The sequence below is a fragment of the Alexandromys fortis genome, unplaced genomic scaffold, assembly GCF_014885135.2.
Source record: "Alexandromys fortis isolate MF-2015 unplaced genomic scaffold, M_Fortis_MF-2015_v1.1 scaffold_2_1_26212458, whole genome shotgun sequence".
NCBI classification, from domain to species: Eukaryota; Metazoa; Chordata; class Mammalia; order Rodentia; family Cricetidae; genus Alexandromys; species Alexandromys fortis.
This window is the reverse complement of record NW_026067930.1, coordinates 9,074,921-9,094,224: the sequence shown is the minus strand read 5'-3', so window position 1 is coordinate 9,094,224 and position 19,304 is coordinate 9,074,921. Positions and strand designations below refer to the sequence as shown.

General features: G+C 45.9%; 1 protein-coding gene across 1 annotated transcript in view; it reads left to right on the top strand.

Annotated features, from left to right (window-relative positions):
- The first annotated feature begins 7,879 nt into the window (after positions 1-7,879).
- The window catches only part of Tg (thyroglobulin), a 175,396-nt gene continuing 163,971 nt past the window's right edge, over positions 7,880-19,304 (top strand). The window contains exons 1-8 of the mRNA XM_050145305.1: positions 7,880-7,946; positions 9,317-9,425; positions 10,397-10,494; positions 11,434-11,637; positions 11,955-12,114; positions 17,664-17,770; positions 18,439-18,582; positions 18,744-18,929. Of these exons, the coding sequence (XP_050001262.1) occupies positions 7,880-7,946; positions 9,317-9,425; positions 10,397-10,494; positions 11,434-11,637; positions 11,955-12,114; positions 17,664-17,770; positions 18,439-18,582; positions 18,744-18,929 (1,075 nt within the window). The remainder of the gene's footprint in view (positions 7,947-9,316; positions 9,426-10,396; positions 10,495-11,433; positions 11,638-11,954; positions 12,115-17,663; positions 17,771-18,438; positions 18,583-18,743; positions 18,930-19,304) is intronic.

Sequence of the window (19,304 nt, the reverse complement as noted above, 5' to 3'; positions counted from 1 at the left end):
GAGAGAGAGAGAGAGAGAGAGAGAGAGTGAGAGTGCTGGGAAACTGTATAGCCATATGTAAATTAACAAAACTGTATATTGCTTACCTTACACAAAAGTTAGTTCAAAATGTGTCAAAAGACCTTAGGGTAAGACATGAAACTTTGAAAGTCCTAAAGAAAATTGGACAAAATACTTCAGTACTTTATGTACCATAGGAAATTGCAGCAATGGAATACACAGATTAACATTCCTGCAGTTCCAAAAACTCATGTTTCTGGGAAGGATATTATAAAATATTATAAACAAAGGTCATAAGCTATTCAGGCAGTACAAGAACACAAAGCAACTAGCAAACCTTCAGAGGTATTAACGGCCTTGCCTTTAAAATTGTTAACTTTAGAACAGCTGGTACAGGAGCAAGTAGATGCTCATCATATTGAAGAATCAACCAGCCCTTGGAATTTTCCTTTATTTGTTGTTAAAATAAATCTGAAAAATGGAGAATGGTGACATGTCTAAGAGGTGTCAACAAGGTTATTCAACCTATGGGCCGTCTACAGTCTGGAATTCCTCTGCCTTCTCTATTACCAAAAGGATGGCCTCTTATAGTCATTGATTTAAAGGATTGTTTCTTTATTATACCTTTACAAGAAAAGGATCAAGAAAAATTTTTCTTTCACAGTGCCTACTTATAATAATTCTCAGCCTACTAGGATATACCAGTGAACTATCCTTCCACAGAGAATGTTAATAGTTCCACCCTGTGCCAATACTTTGTAAATCAGCCATTGGAAAAAATATGCAAGAAATTTCCTAAGTCTATAATGTACCATTACATGTGACATCTTGTTATCTGACTCAAATGCAGATACTTTAGAAAGAATGTTTGAAGAAGCAAAAAAAAAAAAAAAAAAAAAAAAAAAAAAAAAAAAAAAAAAAAAAAAAAAAAAAAAAAAAAAAAAAAAAAAAAAAAAAAAAAAGGTTTGCCTAAATGGGGATTACAAATTGCTCCTGAAAATAATGAAAAGAGGAGATTCTGTCAATTACCTAGGTTACAAAATAGGTTTACAGAAAATTAGAACACAAAAGTCCTAAATTAGGAGAGACTGATTGTGGACTCTTAATGACTTTCAAAGATTGTTAGGAGATATTTCCAGTCTATGACCAGATGTTGGGATAATACCTGATCTAACAGTTCATTTAAACAAAACCTTAGATAGTGACAAAGACTTAAATAGTCCCAGAGAATTAACAGCTGAAGTGGAAAAAGAATTGATGGTCACTGAAGAGAAATTACAGGAGGTACAAGTAGACAGAGTGAATCCAAATTTTAATTGCCTTCCAGAATTTCTTCTACAGGAATTTTCATGCAAAGGGAAGATATTGTCTTAGAATGGATCTTTTAATCACATAAACAAAGTAAAAAATTAAAAACTTATGTGGAAAAAGTCTCTGAATTAATTATAAAAGGAAAATTGAGACTTTGTCAACTAGCAGGTATAGACCCAGCAGAGATTATAGTTCCTTTTACTGATGATGAAATTAAAAAAATTATGAGATGACAATGAACCTTGGCAAAGAGCTTGTGCTAATTTTTTGGAGAAATTAATAGCAATTATCCCAAAATTATAGAATTAACCTTATAAAAAGAACTATTTGGATTCATCCCCAAATTGTATGTGATGCACCAATAACTGGAGCCTGCACATTTTATACAGATGCAAGTAAATCAAGAAAGGCAGGTTACAAATGAGAAGAATTAAGTAAGGTGGAACAAAGTCCTTATACTTCTGTCCCAAAGGCAGAATTATATGTTATTCTCATGGTACTAAGGAATTTTAAAGAATCTCTCAATATAGTTACTGATTTGCAATATGCAGAAAGAGTTGTCTTGCATATTGAAACTGCTGAATTTATACTAGATGATACAGAATTGACTTCATTGTTCATACAGGTTCAAGATATGATCAGGAATAAGTTGTCCCATATAGATAACACACATCTGACTAATGCAGAAATTGATCGATTATTGATTGGAAGTGTGCTGAAGGCCTCAAAATTTCATAATAAATATCATGTCAATAGCAAAGGTTTAAAGAAAGAGTTTTCCATTACATGGCAACAAGCTCTAAGGTGATTATAAAGATTATAAAGAGATGTCCTACTTGCTCTTTGTATAGCCAAACACCATTACCTACAGGGAGTAACCCAAAGGGTACTCAAAGGAAAGAGATCTGGCAGATGAATGTGTTCCACTTAACAGAATTTGGAAAATTAAAAATCTGTACACCACACCATTGACACTTACTCAGGTTTTCTGCCTTGAGCTCAGAAAAGGCTGATTCAGTTATCATGAATTCATTAGAAGTTATGGGTATACCTACACAAATAAGAACAGACAATGGTCCAGCATATGTATCTAAGACAATAAAGCAGTTTTTGCTTATTAAAATATAAAGCATATTACAGGTATGCTATCCTGTATACCAAACAATCCTACAGGTCAGGCAGTTATAGAAAGATCAAGTCGAGCTATAAAGGATATGCTAAACAAACAGAAGGGGATGGAAAATACCTCCAGAAATAGATTGCATAATGCTTTAGTAACCTTGTGTTTTCTTAATGCTAATGAGAAAAGAATCAACGACAGCAGAGAGACATTGGATAATAGAAAAAAAACTTCTGAATTAAATCAGCCAGTATATTTCAAGGATGTGCTGACCTCACAATGGAAACCAGGAGATGTGCTATGTTGGGGAAGTGGTTTAATTCTAGTTTCCACAGAAGAAGAAAAGCTAGCTATGGATACCATCAAAATTGATAGAGATTTGGTTTGAAAAAGTGAATCCTCTTGAGAAAGAGAAACGACAGCTCATCCACAGAGGTGATAATCATACAGGTGGTAAGAAAACCTCATAAGCATTGGGGCAGGGTTCTGTTCTTGTCTTTGCAGGTAAATATTCATCTAACAATAAAAAAGATCCAGAAAAAAAATCAACAAGCAAAGAGAAGAAATCTGCCTTATGATGCTGTATTATCTGCATCATAAAATTTGATTATTTGGACATGTATACATCTCATAGTGATAGAGTAACCAATGCTGCTGTTTATTCTTGATTATATTATGTTTGAAGTTATTCTCTTAATTTTGTTTTCAGCGATTTCACTGCTACGAGTGAGAAATGACACTGAGATGAACCCTGTAACCCTGATGAAAGTGCTCATTAATCACTGGACGTCTGTGTGATCCGTTAGATTTACACATGCTGCGTTTCCGTCTTACCAATGTGTGTGCAACTAGAGACTTAGCATAGGCAAAAAATACCCAGTTACGGATGATGATGGTAAGAGCGGACGTCCTTGGGTTATCTCTTCCTGGCAAAGCGTTTAGTCTTGCACCACTGAATGTGGTACTAGCCATAAGTTTGAGTATGTGCCTTTTTAAAACTTGGATTTAAGAAGTTACTCCCAACTCTTACTTTGGAGAGTTTTTTATGAAAGTTAGATTTTGTGTGTGTGTGTGTGTGTGTGTGGTTGGGCCATTATGGTGTTGGTTTAAAAACCTGTTTATGCTTATCTTTATTCTTAGATAAATGGTCATATGTATTTGTCTTTCATCATGGTATGTTTTAGGTTGTAATACTCTTCGAAGTTAAACCAACTTGGCACTCTGAGAATCTACTCAACTTGGTTATTATATATAATCTAGTTTTTATATATTGCTTTTATACTGTGACTAAGAACAATGCATCTATAAAAATGAGAAATAGGTTTTTTCTTACATGTTTGGTCTTAATAACAGGATAATGCTTATTTTTGTCAGATGAAATATTCACTTCACTATTTTTTGGAAAACTTTAAAGTTCATCTTATTTCTTTCTTAATGTTTAGTAGAATTCATTAGTGAAGCCATTTGGGAGATTCAGTTTTACTGATATTCATCTGTTCAGAGATCTATTTTTTTTCTTTTCAAAAGGTTTACTTTTATTTCTAGTTATGTGTACATGTGTAAACCTGTGTGTGGGTGTGTACACATACATGCTGGTGCCAGGGGAGGCCAGGAGAGTGTATCTAGGGCTGGAATTATAGAAAATTTTTATGAGCTGCCAGGGTTCTAGTGCCAAGACATTTCTCCAATTCTCTAATTTCTTTGAGTTTTAGTTTGAGGTTTGTCAGGGAGAGGGGTCTCTTGACTTCTCAGCGGGGTGGACATCCTGGCTCCTTGCTTGGCCTTAATTGGCTCAGAGGTGACTGAGTGGAGTTTTCCTGCAGTGGCTGCTATGGACCGGAAGTTATTTTCTAAGAGTTTCTATTGTGCCAGGCTGGCCCAGTTTCCTGGGATCTTGCTTTGGGGTGCTTTTCCGGTTGGTTGTTTGGGTTTTATCTATGCTCAATGGCGTTTATGATTCGCAAGCTTTACATGTGAGATTGAAATGAAAACCCGGGGGTTTGCTAACACCCACTCCTCTACTCCTGAGGCTAGCCAGTCTTTCCTTAGTCCCTCCATTTTCACTGTCCTCTTATGTTCGCTCACAGGTGATGCCCATGGTTTCAGCCACTCTTAGGAGGCGTAGGGAAAAATATTTCAACCCCATCTTTTTGGATATAGAAATTAAGTACTACTTTTTTATATTGTCAAGGTGATCCAAGAAAAAAGAGGATGTGGATTTGAGTCACTGGGTGGGTGTGTGGGAAAGAGGTAGAAGCTGTCCCTAGAGGGAGCATAGGGTCCAGCAGTACCAATACTGTGGATAACAAGCTGGAAAGAGAGGGCCACAAAGTAGGTCCCTAGGAGGGTTATTGTCATTGGTGGACTCAGAAGTAGAGGTGTGTGAAGCTCCCTTTGTAATATCGAAGGATTGCGTTCTTAACACATCTTCTGCATGTCTAATTATGTGCAGAGGTCCTGTGTTAGGGAAAGGAGGAGACAGGCTGAGCCATTGCATTTAGAACAGAGTACCTGAACCAGTGAGAGGGGGCCCTCCACCAGAGTGATGAAGGTCTAAGCTTGAAATGGGAGCTCGTGGAGTTACCATGGAAGCCGTGTTGTGGGTCTCCATGGGTAAAGGTACAGCGGAGGTAAAGAGCTGAGTCACGGTGATTTTCAATACTCAGTACTGAAGGCCCTGCTCCGCTCTGCTGCCTGGGTAGAGAGAAGCCGTCTTCTGGGGAGGTTGGGCAGCTCTGATGTAGATTAAAACCCACACTGCTCTGCCCAGTGCTGAGTTCACACTACCCACTTCAGAGGTCTCTCAAGTGAGTCTGGACATAGAGTAACTGTTCTCCCCCCGAGCCCTCTTCACCCTGCTTCATGGGTCATGCCTAAAGGAACTAAAGCACCAAATCCAACGGAGCAAAGACACCCCAGCAAGGATCAGGCTCTCTCACCTACACTCCATTGCTTCCCAGGGTCAGAGCCAGGCACAGTGACTAAGCATTCAGCCCCTGCCTTGGCTAACCTGGGCCATGGTGCAAAGCAGAAGGAACAGCGGGTCTGTGACAAACCTCATCACTACCACCTTCGAATGTCTAAGACACATCTGCTTTGAACAATATGCAGATGGGAGATGCTGGGATGCTCAGGGCTGCTTAACAGGAAAGGTGCTGGTGGCTTCCAGAGCACGGGGTCACCAGGGCCCTTACAGCATGGGCAGTAGGGGCTGGGCATGCAGAGTTCTTCCTCCTGGGTTCCCTTCACGATGCGCAACACAGCCCCTTGAATCATCTTTGCTGGAAACCTCTTAGTTAGGTGTTCTCCTTCCAACTTTTTGGGGTGACAGACTCCCTGCACTTATCTTTTTGGGGCACCTGGGAGTGAGTCTCCATGCCTGGCAGCTGGGGTTGAATTTTCTGACATTTTCTAGAACTGCCCCTGCAGCTGGTGAAGGAGACCCCCGTGAACTTCAGGCAGGAGCTCTCCTGCCTTGCTAGTCTAGAGCTGTGGGGATCCAAAGACGCAGATAAGTGAGGGTGCAGGGAACGGGGGGGCTGCCTGCTGGAAGTTGAAGAATGTTTGTTGTGAAGAGAGAAGACTAGGATCTCAGACTGGCAGTCATAACAAAACCAGTGTGGGGAGTATTTGGACTACACAGTCTGCGAAGCATCCAGGGAGAGGGGACCTGAGCTCTGAGGAGAGGCCTGGATGGAGGCTAGGGAGTGATAGAGAAACCATAAAAGTGCAGATACCCAGGAAGGTGACGAGGGGCAGGGTTTCTTACCTGTCTTAACCCCACACTCAGTTTGTATCATGAATAAAACATATTTAGGTGTTTGGAGATGATTTGTGCATCCCAATTCTAAATTCCTATTTTTTGTGTATGAATTTCTGCAGCTCAGTACAGTTATATTTGAAGACAGGATCTTGACACAGTAACTAAATTAAAATTAGGCTCTTAAAGGTAGTCCCCAGCCTAAAGTGACTGGTATCTTCAGGAGAGATTAGGACCCAGGCATATCGAGGGAAAATACCACATGAAGAGATTGGCCAGTGACCCATAAACCACAGAGAGGAAACCAACCATGACACCTTCCTCTCAGTCTTCCAGCCCCCAGAAGTCAGAGAAGAGGCATGCCCACTGTGTAAGCTGCTACCTCCATGATTCTCTGTGATGGCAGCCCAAGTCAGCTAACTCAGCCACCATATGCCTGTACTAAGATTAAGCCATAGCTAACCTGCCTGGTCTCTGCAGCCTCCCTCCTCGCCTTACATCCAGTGTCGAGAGTTCGCCCTTGGTTTCTGCCCAAGGGAGGCATGTCCTCTTCCCCCCAGTTCCCCTTTCGGTTGCTAAGGACACTGTTCTTCAGATTCTGACAAGCTCCTCTTCCTCCGGTCCTCTGGTAAGAGGTCATTCACTGCCCTCTGCCCTCTGCCCTCTGCCTTGTTGGGCTGTCCTGTGTGTTTGCCATTACACAATGACATAATGATGTCTGGCACAGTGATGCCCTTTGCACATTGAGAAAATAATGACAACAATGGTAATGACAAGGAGGAGCCATACTCCTCAATTATTTGTTCTTTTGAAGAGACCCTGCAGACAAGTAGGCATGCATGGCCACCGTCTGCTCAACTTTGTTTCTAAGAAGGAGCTTGGGGCTCAGGAATAAGGCTTGTTTTCATAGGCTATGCAGGGGCAGCTGGGGGAGGGGCAAGTTAATACTGAGAGAAACTACAAGGACACGTGGGCCTTATGTGTGCAAGAGTCCCATTTTTGCCTCTGCTACCTTGGCGGGGTTTAGACCCAGAAAAGTTACAGAAGGACTAAAGAGAGGTGCGTGCATAGGCATGTGTGCTCGTGCTTGTGAGAGTATGTGAGACAGCCTTGGCTTCCTTCAGTACAGCTCTCACATTCAACATTAAGGAGGGCAGAATTTTCCTGTTTTCTGCCAATGGCTTCGTTTTCTAAAATTGTTTCTATGAATGTTTGGCTCTAAAGCAATACTGGAGGATGGAAGAAAGGATGGAAGGAAGGAAGGAAGGAAGGAAGGAAGGATGGATGGAAGGAGGGAGGGAGGGAGGGAATGAGGGAGGGAGGAGGCAGTGAGGGAGTCAGGAGGAGGAGGAGATATTTTAGCCTTCTCAGTGGTACAATCCAACCCTGTCACCCCCAAGGGTACAGAACTTGGCACTGGCCCACAAAGAGTGATTTTAGTGTCACCCTCCCATTTCTTGTCCCCCAAACCTGGAGTGGTCACCCTACTGACTACTTGAGTATCCTTAGGGGAAGCAGACTCAGGTAGAGGGAGTTCCCGTGACTGGCAGAGAAAACAAGGTGTGTGCTGCCCAGTCAAGTGTCCTTGAACTTAAGAGCAGTGCTTGCCTCTGCGCTATAAAGTTTCCCCAATGAGGGCACTGAGGCAGGACATTGCTCCTAGCCCTTTGCTAGGAGTGGGCAGAAAGATGGCCCTGGTCCTGTGGGTCTTTGCTTTGCTGAGTTCAGTCTGCCTGGTCGAAGCCAACATCTTTGGTAAGTTCTAAGGACAAAGCCATGGGTTTGAGAGTGAGTTTTGAGGCATGGGGCTCAGCCAGGCTCTGGGAGGGCCCCTGGGCACATCTGGTCTCAGCTAACCTCACAGATGCAGAGGCTAGATATTTGCTCTTTTCTGTCTAGATGAAAAGAGGTTCAGAAAGGTGAGCTGTATGGTATTCGATCCCAGAGTTAGAAACTGGTGGAGTAGTGATAAAAAAAAAAATGATGCTATCATAGCTTCCCTCATCTCACACCTATCTCATTGTTTTGGCATTTGCATATGCTTTAATATTTATTTGGACACTCCAAAGAATATTCCAGCCATACCAACGTTTGAGAAGATTATGTCAGGCAACAAACATGGTAGATCACCCTGTGGCTTAAGATAGACCTGAGTTCTGTACTGGGCTCAGACACTTACTTGTTAAACTGTGCACAAACTGCCTAGTTTCCGTTTCTATGGGAAAAGTCAGACGGAGGAAGGCCAAGAAGATAACTCAGCAGGCCATCTCCTTGGTGTGTGTGTTTATGAGCTCCTTAGTGTGGATCCCTAGACTTCACACAGAAGCCAGGTCCTGGAATACATATTTGAAACCCCAGGCCCAGAAAAGGCAGAGACAAGCGGATCCCTGGAGCTCCCTAGCCAGTCAATTTAGCCGATCAGTGGGCTCTAGGCGCAGTGAGAGAGCCTGTTGTAAAACACAGAGAAGTTAGTGAGGAAGACACTCAAGGGGACCCCTGACCTCCATGCAAATCACGCAAATGCACATATACAAATGTGTACATCATTCAGATCCAGACAGACAGACAGACAGACAGACAGACACACACACACACACACACACACACACGGGATGAGGAGGCTATGTGAAGAACATGCACTGAACTCCTGAGATGGCTGTGATTTCTGAGAGAGATCAGAACCATCGTGTGGGTCCTTAGTGAAGAATAAGAGACATGCACAGTGTAAACCTTAGTGAAGAATAAGAGACATGCGCAGTGTAAACCCGGAAGGTACTACCCGCAAGCATGACTTGGTGAGGGCAAAACCAACTTCCTCATGGTGTTGTATCCTAAGCCACATAAGGGGCTTAAGCACATAAGGACCCCAAAGTCGATTCAAAAATCGCTTTGGAAAGGTATACTCTCACTGATGCCTGCGGCTTGATGCCCCTGGCAGAGTAGAGACATTCTCATCACCTCCCCTGATTTAATGAACTAATCTTATAACGGGAATGGTATTATGGCTGCCAACACTCAGTTAGACCAGGAAAGTAAAGGCCATGGCTCTGTATCTGAAGGACTGTCTGTATGACGCCTGGGGCCAGGCCTGCCCCCCGTCTCATGTGTCCCTTCCCTTCCCACAGAGTACCAAGTGGATTCACAGCCACTCCGGCCCTGTGAGCAGCAGAGGGAACAGGCCTTCCTGAAGCAGGCCGAATATGTTCCACAGTGCTCCGAAGATGGAAGCTTCCAGTAAGACTGGCTTTAGTAGGAACTCCAGAAACCTCAAATGTTCCGGCTTGTTCCTGTGATTCCCAATTGTGTCCACCGAGTTCCTCAGAGATCCCGGGCTAGTCTGTCATTTGGAGGGGCTCTTTCTCTATGCTCATGCACAGATAGTCTGCAGGAGAGATCCCTGACAGCCCTTCAATTCCTGCTGAATTTATCTTTACAGTTTTACAGCATGATGTGTAAGGCCTCTTAGCAAAACTCAAACAGAGGTAAGGGTATGCCTAGGCTCCTAACCCCTAGTTCCCTGGTGGGCAAAGCAGGAACTGCCTGTTAACTTGGCCTTTCCTGTTTTCATAGCTCGCCCCAGGGAGCACTGCTTTGGAAGGGGCTTTTGCAGGTGCCCTGACATATCCTGGGTCCTGGGATTGTCTCCCTCCATATAGAGTCAGGTTATGGCTTAAATTCCTTTCCCCTATGGAACGAGAGTCCTTATTCGCCTCTGCTGTGCAGTCAGTCACATGAAGAGGCCTCATCTCTAGTTGTGAAATTCCACCTCTGCTTCTTTACTCAAGCTTCCTCCCCTGTCTACCCCTCCCCACCCGAGTCATAGGTTAAAAACTGCAGGCTATCTCTCCAGGACCTCTGGGAATTTCAGGGTTGTGAGGGACGAGTTAAGGGGTGTGCCTCTCTTTTTGCCAGCCTTGTGTATGTTTCTCTCCAAGTGTTTCTTCTTGTTGTCACTGGAGTTTAAGGCCCACTTTGTCCCCAGGAAGATCTCCTTATATGCTCCTCTCTGCCCAGCCACCTGCTACCCCAGGCCACCCTGAAACTCTCAGTGTAGCCTCCCTTGCCCTAGGCACTCACTCCGTGGCCTTGTCTGATCACAACTTTGGCTCTTCCATGTGTCTTGCTAGCCCCTGGTCTCCCTGAGCTGGAGCCAGACTGTGGCTTCAGAAGTCCATGTGGGTGTCACATCGTATGTCTCTCTTCAGGACAGTCCAGTGCCAAAATGATGGCCAATCCTGTTGGTGTGTGGATGTTGATGGCAGGGAGGTACCTGGCAGCAGACAGCTGGGGAGGCCTACAGCTTGTAAGTAACAAAGGGGTACCTAGTGGTAAGGGACCCTTACACAGTGATACCTCACATCTAAGGACAAGAACTGGGCTTAGGTGAATGAACTGGGCAAGTTCCCCTAAGGGCTGCTGGCTCCTCACCATTGAATATGCAGAAGGTCCAGTTTCTCAAAGACCACTATGAAAATCATATGAGATGCTCAAGCTTAGCCAGTAGCCAGCAAGGACTTCCCATGGGCCAGCCACTGTGTCCAGCACCAAGTCAATTATGGCTAGTAGACATCGAAGGGTTCTGAAGCCAGGTCAGAGCTCGGCAATGATTGGTCCAATGGTGAAAGCAGGGCCCAAAAGGGCAAGCCTTTTTCAGCGGGTAGATGACAGCTCTATCTGGGTCTTTGGTTTAGGCCAGCATGGCTGGTTTGGGAACCATGATGGCCGTTTCATACTCTCTGGCATCATCACTTTAGACAACGCCACTCATCCTCTCTGAAGGACACACACCCAACCCCAATCCACAAAGGGAAGGAGGAACCTCCTTTCCCCATGTGTGGATTTGCGATGTGATGAGCCCTGTGTATGGTGGCTATCCCATAGGAGCAAATACGAAAGGACTTTTCCTCCCAGATTCAAGGCGAGGCGGCTGTCTGCCTGCTTGTGGAGAGGGAGAGAAATGCAGACTAAAGAAGCAGCTTCCCAGGCAACACAGGCAGCCCAGCTTCCCAGGCAACACAGGCAGCCTGCAGAGAGATTCAAATTCACGTGCTCTGTCCACCCTCCCAGAAGCTCCTCTCCAGTGCCAAGGTGCTAGCGAGAGCCAATCCATTCTGTCTCAGTTCCCCAAATGACAGAGCCTTCCAAATGTCTGGCTGAGTCCCTCAGGGAGGCAGGGTCCTCCTGGGCTCGATCCTGTGTGCTCCCCAAAGCTCTCCTCTGATGTTTCTCTGTGTGTCCCCAGGCCTGTCCTTCTGCCAGCTACACCGGCAGCAGGTCCTGCTGAGCAGCTACATCAACAGCACGGATGCCCTCTACCTCCCTCAGTGCCAGGATGCGGGGGACTACGCGCCGGTGCAGTGTGACCTGTGGCAGGTGCAGTGCTGGTGTGTAGACACAGAGGGCATGGAGGTGTACGGCACCCGGCAGCAGGGGAGACCAACGCGGTGTAAGTGTCATTGTCATCATGGGCACCAGGACCCCCCAGTGGGCTAGTTTGTCTCCCCACAAATCACATGCCTGACAACACATGTCTGTCTATCCCTCGAGGGAGAGGAAAAGTGTTACACAGGTAGTTGTATGACTGTAGACAGCTACAAGCCCAAGCAGGGTTTCAGCAAACTCTTGTGAGCCTTTGGTGGACTAGTCCAGGCACTGGTGGGTTTCCAGGGGTCACATGGGTCGCAAAAGTACCCACCTTGACTGCAGACACAAATGCACCTACCCATCCATAAGAACTAAACAGCTTCGCATGAAAATGTTTAGGTCCAAGGAGCTGTGAGATACGCAACCGTCGTCTCCTGCATGGGGTAGGAGACAAGTCGCCCCCCCAGTGCTCTGCAGATGGGGAGTTCATGCCTGTCCAGTGCAAGTTTGTCAACACCACAGATATGATGATCTTCGATCTGATCCACAGCTACAACAGGTAAGGGGGGGGGTCCATTGTCCTGTTGTCGGGGAAAGCCCTTAGGGAACCCTTGGCTCTTCAAGTTCATGTATGTATCAGGATGTGGGAGTGTCGTGTGTTTCATGCAGCCGAGTGGAGAATTAAGAGATGTCTCGCCCTCATTTGTCACGGACAGGCAAGTTCATCCTGTCCCTAGCCCCATTAACAAAGCCAGCTGGGAGTAGTTACTGTAATTACAATTGCATTGTCTTAGCCACTGCTCTATTGCTGTGAAGAGACGCCATGACCGTGGCAACTCACATAAAACAAAGCATTTAACTGAGGGTTTGCTTACAGTTTCAGAGGTTTGGTCCACTGTCATCACAGTGAGAAGAATGGAGGCATTCAGGCAGATGCTGGAGCAGTAGCTGAGAGCTGCATCCTGATTTGTAGGCAGAGAGAACGAGAGAGAAAGAGAGAGAGAGAGAGAGAGAGAGAGAGAGAGAGAGAGAGAGAGAGAGAGAGAGAGNGAGAGAGAGAGAGAGAGAGAGAGAGAGAGAGAGAGAGAAGGGGGAGGGAGGGAGAGAGAGAGATTCTGGGCTTGGTATAGACCTTTGAGCCCTCAAAGCCCACCACCAGTGACACATTTCCTCAAACATTGCCACATCTCCTAATCCTTTCAACAATGCCACTAGCTGGTGATCAAATCTATTAGCCTATAAGACCATTCTTATTCAAACAACCACATACTTGCGCTCTCTGCCCCACTAGCCCATCATACAAATGAAAACACCAGCTCTGTGAAGACCTCCACATCAGGGTGTTTGTCCCATTGTTCTCCATCCTAACAGAGAACTGGGTGTGTGTGTGGGGGGGGGGGTGACGGCTCATCAGAGAGGGAGAGTGGCCAACTAAAGGTAATATACCATAAACATCTGTACAGCTGCTTAGAAGAAGGCATCAGAGCTGGAGACATTGACTCGAGCAGGGTTCTGAAGCATGTTAGGCTAGTACAATTCAAGATGGGTAGTGTAAGTGCAGGATTTTTATGATCCTGTGATCAAAAGACTATGCCAGGTCTGGATAGAACCAGGAGCGGAGGGTAATCTTAAGGACCACATCGTTGTTGAAGGCCTTTTGAAGGTGAGGGCAGCAGTAGAAGGGTGGTCAGAGAGGTGATCCCTCATCAAAGGGAAAAAGAGCCCATTAAAAAGCATGGATACAATACACGCATACATTTCTGTAAGTTCTGCATATGTGTGCACTTGTAAAGGACTTTTGCTTTTAAAAATAATAAATATAAAGTGAGAAGTACCGTATACACTCTGACCCAAATATCCAGGCAGCATCTGGCTACTCTAGATCACCCAATGATTGTGAAGGGCTGTGTAGGCTTCAGATGCAATCAGGCTGTTCTGGATGCAGAGAAAGAAAGCAGCAGCTCGTGGGAACGCGACTGTGGATTCTGGGAGAGAACCTGAGCCTCCACGTGGCTGCCTTCCAGAAGGACCAGTTTCCCGTGTGAGAGAGAACATTCTCACGTGTTGTGCCAGACGGGTCACAGACCATGCCCCAAGTGCAGGTCCCATGGACAAACTCGATCTGAGTTGCACGACTCTCGAGAAACTTTTTCGTTAGATCACATCCTCCAAGGTTTCCACAAAATCCAGAATCAGCAATTTCATACACTCAACCTGCAACACCACACTCATAGGATGGTTTTAGGAGGTTGTTGTGCGTTTGTTTATGTGGTCAAGAAACTATCCTTGAGTTCTAAGTGTTGTACCAAACCTTCTGTGTGCTGGGTCCTTCAGAGCTTGGCCACCTCACTCATGGCAGCTCTGTCTGCTTCCTGTACTATCCCCCCCCCCCCCCCCCCCCCCCCCCCCCCCCCCCCCCCCCCCCCCCCCCCCCCCCCCCCCCCCCCCCCCCCCGCCCTGTAGCCTTTGTCTCTGCCACCTGCAGTCTTCATCTGCATCGCTTTGTAAGGTGACCTGGTTATTTACCTCCCCAGAGCCTCCTCAGTGTTCTCAGCTGGGAAAAGCAAGCCTGGGCTCTGCTCTCCCGAGACTTCATTGAGAATGCGCATTAGCCCAACTTGCTCATCTTCAGGGGATTCTTGTTTACCACCCAGTTTCAGAAAATGGAGGTCAGGTTCTTCCCCTAGCCGCTAATGATTTGCTTAACTGGGAGCAGAGAACCATTAGGCAGCCCAGCTCTCCGAGTGCTCATCTAGTCTGCACAGGCATCATCGGTTCATACCCAACTGAATGCTAATAGCATCCAATGGAGTTTTCTAGATTTCAGCTTTAACGCAGACATAACTAGAGAGTGTGGTCTCCGGCATATAGCCAAGGAACCTGGAAGACATCACTAAAAAACATAGTAAACTTTAGAGATGTACAGAAACTAGTTCACTTGTCTGTATTTACGTGACTTGTCTCTTCCCCCACAGCAGATGGCAGAGTGTCTTGCCTACAATAGGTCTGCAGTCCCAATTTAGACAGTAGGCAGATGGATCAAAGACATTAGCAGGGACAGTTTGAGACTGGGTCTCAGTTCTCAGCTACTGCCACAAGAGGGCAGTCTAGTTATACAGAAAAGTTGAGAATCAAGTATTCATTGTTAACGCAAACAAAACCATTCAATTCTGAAATGGGATTCTTTTCACTTTTTTTTTTTGTGAGTAAGCATATCTTTGAGCAAATTCTGGCCTGGCAAGGTCATGGGAATGGTTGATTAATGAAAGCCCAGGGGTAATCAAGAATCTTCTGTTACTTCGTAAATCTGGCTGCCCCAGACCCAGTGACTCCTTTGGGCCAATGGAAGGAACTGTGGAATCCCCAGGGAATAAATAGGCTCAGCTGGGGTTGACAGATATAATACTGGACAGCCAGTTGTAGTTGGGTTTCAGATAAGCAATGGGCAATTTTGTTTTACTGTATGTCCTTGATATTGCCTTAAGCAGGGTCAGGGAGTGGAGTGAGGATTTAAAGGCATGGTGTAAACACCACCAGATTCCAGACTTTAAAAAACCTGGAGCAGAATGGGCACTGGGGCTCCATCCCAAGTTCCAGGTTGTTCCATCTAGAAGAGGAGATGGAGGGGGGCATGCTAGGGAGATGGAGCTGTATGAGACATATTTACCCCACAGAACTTTGGAGTGTGGGGAAGAAATATCTGGAGGAAAGGGAGAGGAACGAGGGACGACTCCATTCTGAGCAGATGGCTGAAAATGTGTTTTGGTAGGGAAAAGCCACAATCTGGCCTTGTGAAAGTCAGTCTGAGGAGATGTCCTTGAAGAGGTGGCATAAACAATTGACCTGATGCCAGGGGATTTAGAATCCTGAGACCTGGGGGCAGCTTGTTTCCTGAAGCCCCGTGAGGTCTTAATGATCTGTGCTAGGACTCGGGCTTGAAGGTGGCTATTGTAGGTCCGCTTTCCCCTGGGGAAGAGCTATTTCTTATTGTACTAACTGGGCCAGAAACTTAGGAGCCACGTCCGCGACTGCAAGTAGCTCTGCCGGTTGGTTCTTCTTGCTGCTCCATCGTCTTTATGACCACAGCTCAATCACAGCTGCAGGACTCGGTCTTGCTCCGAACCGCAGGGGAAGCCCTGCAGAGCTTGAAGCATGGCTGGTGTCATTGTCAAGGTTTTAATGATTTGTGTTACAATTCTTTTATCAACCCTTATTATTAATTACAGTGCTTACCCTGGCTGCTCAGCAGGAAGCCTCGCCTCAAGTGCCCTAGCACGTTGTCCTGTGGAAAGAGACACGAGCACCTTAACACATCCTAAAGCATTATTGTAGGTGGAAGATGGAAGGCTAGGAGGAACTCCTCACAGACAGATCGTGTGGTCACCTTCAAGGCCACCTGTGGTGGTCACTTTGACTTGGGTTCCTTGCTAACCTGTGCATGACCCTCTCCTAAGGACTGCCCGCTCCAGTGCCAGAGAGAGTCAGCGCATTGTTAATTTATTGGCCTATTAGTTGCAGGTTAGGATTCTGGAGGCCTGCCCAAGGGAAAGGTTAGGGAACCTGAGGGTGCAGAGAGACTGTCGCAAGGGAGCCAGAGGCATGGTGACGCTCTGCAAAGAGCCGGACTGGAGACCAGTCACCCACATTCAACGGGGCTTCCTTTGTTATCCCTCTAAGTCTGGGTTGGCCCAGTCTGAGCATAAACTCAGAGATGCTGTCCTTTGTCTTTTCCAGAGCAGGGCTCAACAAACAGAAGTAACTATTTTACTATCCTTGCCACTTTTACAACCAAATTGCCCCAGTTTGAATGGGCTTTTGAAAATTCTGTCTCCTCTCTCTGTAGAAACAAGACAAAGAGAGGTTGTCATTTCTACTTCTGCACCCCACTTATGAGAGCAGACCTTTTTCACATAACCCACAAACCCACAATAATAGACAAGGGGCATGATCACCAATATGTGATTCAATAGCAGTTGTGTGTGTTTGTAAAGCAAACTTAGCCTGTGGACTCTAGAGTTACCTCAGTTAAGGAACCAGCTGGTAGAATGCTCAGAATGTCCACTCGAGTTACTAATACTTGTGTCTCGTGCTCCCCTTATATTGCCTTCCAGAGCTGGCTTTCCGTGGTAACGATCTTATTACGTATATTTGTTGTCTTACACCTGTCCCTTCTGGGTGATGTTTCCTTTCCGCTAGTGTATAAGTATCACCCACCATCTGCAGTATTTTATCCAGTTTGGGGGTTTCTATAATTCACTTCGTTTCTCCACAACTGGACGTGCAGGTGGAGTATTTTGCTAGAGGGTGCTATGTAGTAATAGGCCTATTTATTTTTTATTATTTTATTTTTACAGAGAATGACTTACTATGCTATATTTTCAGACATAGGTTGAAGCACTCGCTTGAATGTAACATACTAGCTACATAGGACACAGAAAAAATTCCTGTTATTGTATAAAGAAAAATTCCCTCCTGACTACGTCATTGCTCAGGGGAGGACCTTCTCAATTCAACTCTCAGTACTTTAGTCTCCTCACATGTAAAGACGGGGACTCAGCACATGGGCTCTGTGTAGCATTTACCAGCTAGGGCGTGGTTAAGACAAGCCTTTCTTCAGCTGACAGACAGAAATAGTGAAGTCATTTGGATTTTGTGGAGTTTAATGATAGTATAGAAACATCACCTTCTTATAGATCTCCTGTAATAGAATCCAGATTCTTCTTTGCAAGCTCTTGGAAATTGTAAAAAGTCCTGGAAGCAGTTGCTTTCACAAAACGAGCCTGTCATATACCTGTGATGGGAACCCAGCCTTTGGACTTGGCAGTTATTCTACTGGGGAAGCTGATGTAGTGCTTGCTCATGACTTGTCTTCTTTCTGGCCCTCCAAGATGTGTGTGAACACAAATTGGCTAAACGCCACCCTTAAGGAAAAGAGTTCATTGGTAGGTGATAGCGAAGCATAGTCTAACCTTGCTCTGGCTAACTTAAGCCACTTTAGGAAAGAGCCACAAACACAGTCTCCTTGCAGAGGACTCTGCCACATTGATTTGGATTGAGGATGACTTTGTCTTTTATGAAACAGTGACCATACCTCTTCCTGTTTGTCAGGTTTCCAGATGCGTTTGTGACCTTCAGTTCCTTCCGGAGCAGGTTCCCTGAAGTGTCTGGGTACTGTTACTGTTCCGACAGCCAGGGGCGGGAGCTGGCTGAGACAGGTAACCAGTTACACTTCTGGCAATGGGAAGGGATCGATTGTAATTCTTGGACTCTAGTGCACAAGGCAGAAATAGCACTGGCTTTCCACATCCTTGGTAGGTTGCTATGGGTGCGGAAGAGGGCACAGCCTTAGCCAGCTTTCATCTGTGGTACTCTGCCGAAGCTTCTGCCTGCTCACATGAGTGCCATTGTGGGCTGAAAGAGGTGCCCACCTCGCGATGTGGCAAGTGAGAGGACAGGGCAGGTTATCAGCCTCATTCCCTAGTTACACTCCTCTGCACTGTCAAACACCTGCACAGCCGCACACAGCAGTCCTGACTTTGTGAACTCTTAGAGTATTATTTCGGGTATGTCTAACCTATGGCCCAGGGGCTGCATCAGGCTTCATATCAGCAAGGATGACTACAGATGTGGCCCTATGGAAATCACAAACACACTCAAAATGCTGCTGCTATGTTCATTGTTATTTTGTCACTCTGTGGCCTGGTTTCCGAGGACGCACTTTGTAGGTAATGAGAACTTACAGTCTAAAGGACGGACATGCCCGGACCCACTGCATAGCCCTGCTGGTGTAGACTCTGACCGTTTGACATTGGTCCAGCTCAGTCAGATTCGAGCTTGCTTTCCCGAGGAGCCCATCCCTGAAATGCTGTCTGAATTTGCTCAGGTTTGGAGCTGTTACTGGATGAAATTTACGACACCATTTTCGCTGGCCTAGACCGAGCTTCCACTTTCACTCAGAGCACCATGTACCGGATATTGCAGAGACGCTTTCTGGCCATCCAATTACTCATCTCTGGCAGATTTCGATGTAAGTAGCTAGCTAGTAACAGCCGTGCCCCTCTGCTGTGGAACCACTGGGCCTTGGGTCCCTTCCATCTAAACCAAAGTTTAGAGCTAGAACTTGAGGGCAGCAAACATCCAAGCTGGCTCAGACCTTACTCACACATGTCGTCGTGTGGTCTCTTCTAGGCCCCAGCAAGTGTGAAGTAGAGCGGTTTGCTGCCACCAGCTTTGGCCACCCATACATCCCGAGATGCCAGAGAAACGGGGGCTACCAAGCAGTACAGTGCCAGCCAGGAGGGCTGTGTTGGTGTGTGGATGCCCAGGGGAGAGAGATCCCTGGCACTCAGCAGCAAGGGCGGCCACCATCTTGTGGTAAGTTTCCTCTCAGGGTGAACGTTCTGCCCTGCTCAGAGCCTGTTACCGTCACTGTTTCTTTGCACCAGTCTCTCAGGAGCTCACTAGCCAACTGCTAACTCAATGTCCCCCAGAGTTCTGTCAAACTGTATGTAACTGAAGTCAGTCTGCTGCTATTAACTTACAGTGGGTTTTTTGTCTTGTGTCAGACACAGTTGCGTGTCATAGGACCTAACACACCAGGGGACTCATAGGTAACCAAAAAAGAAAAGAGAACTGTGTGTTCATGTGCCGTGGGAGGAATGTATACAGGCAGCTGACGGAACACCAAGGGGCAGTTTAATTCTGATTCAAGGCACTGAGGAAGGCTTCATGGACGAGGGACAGTCGCTC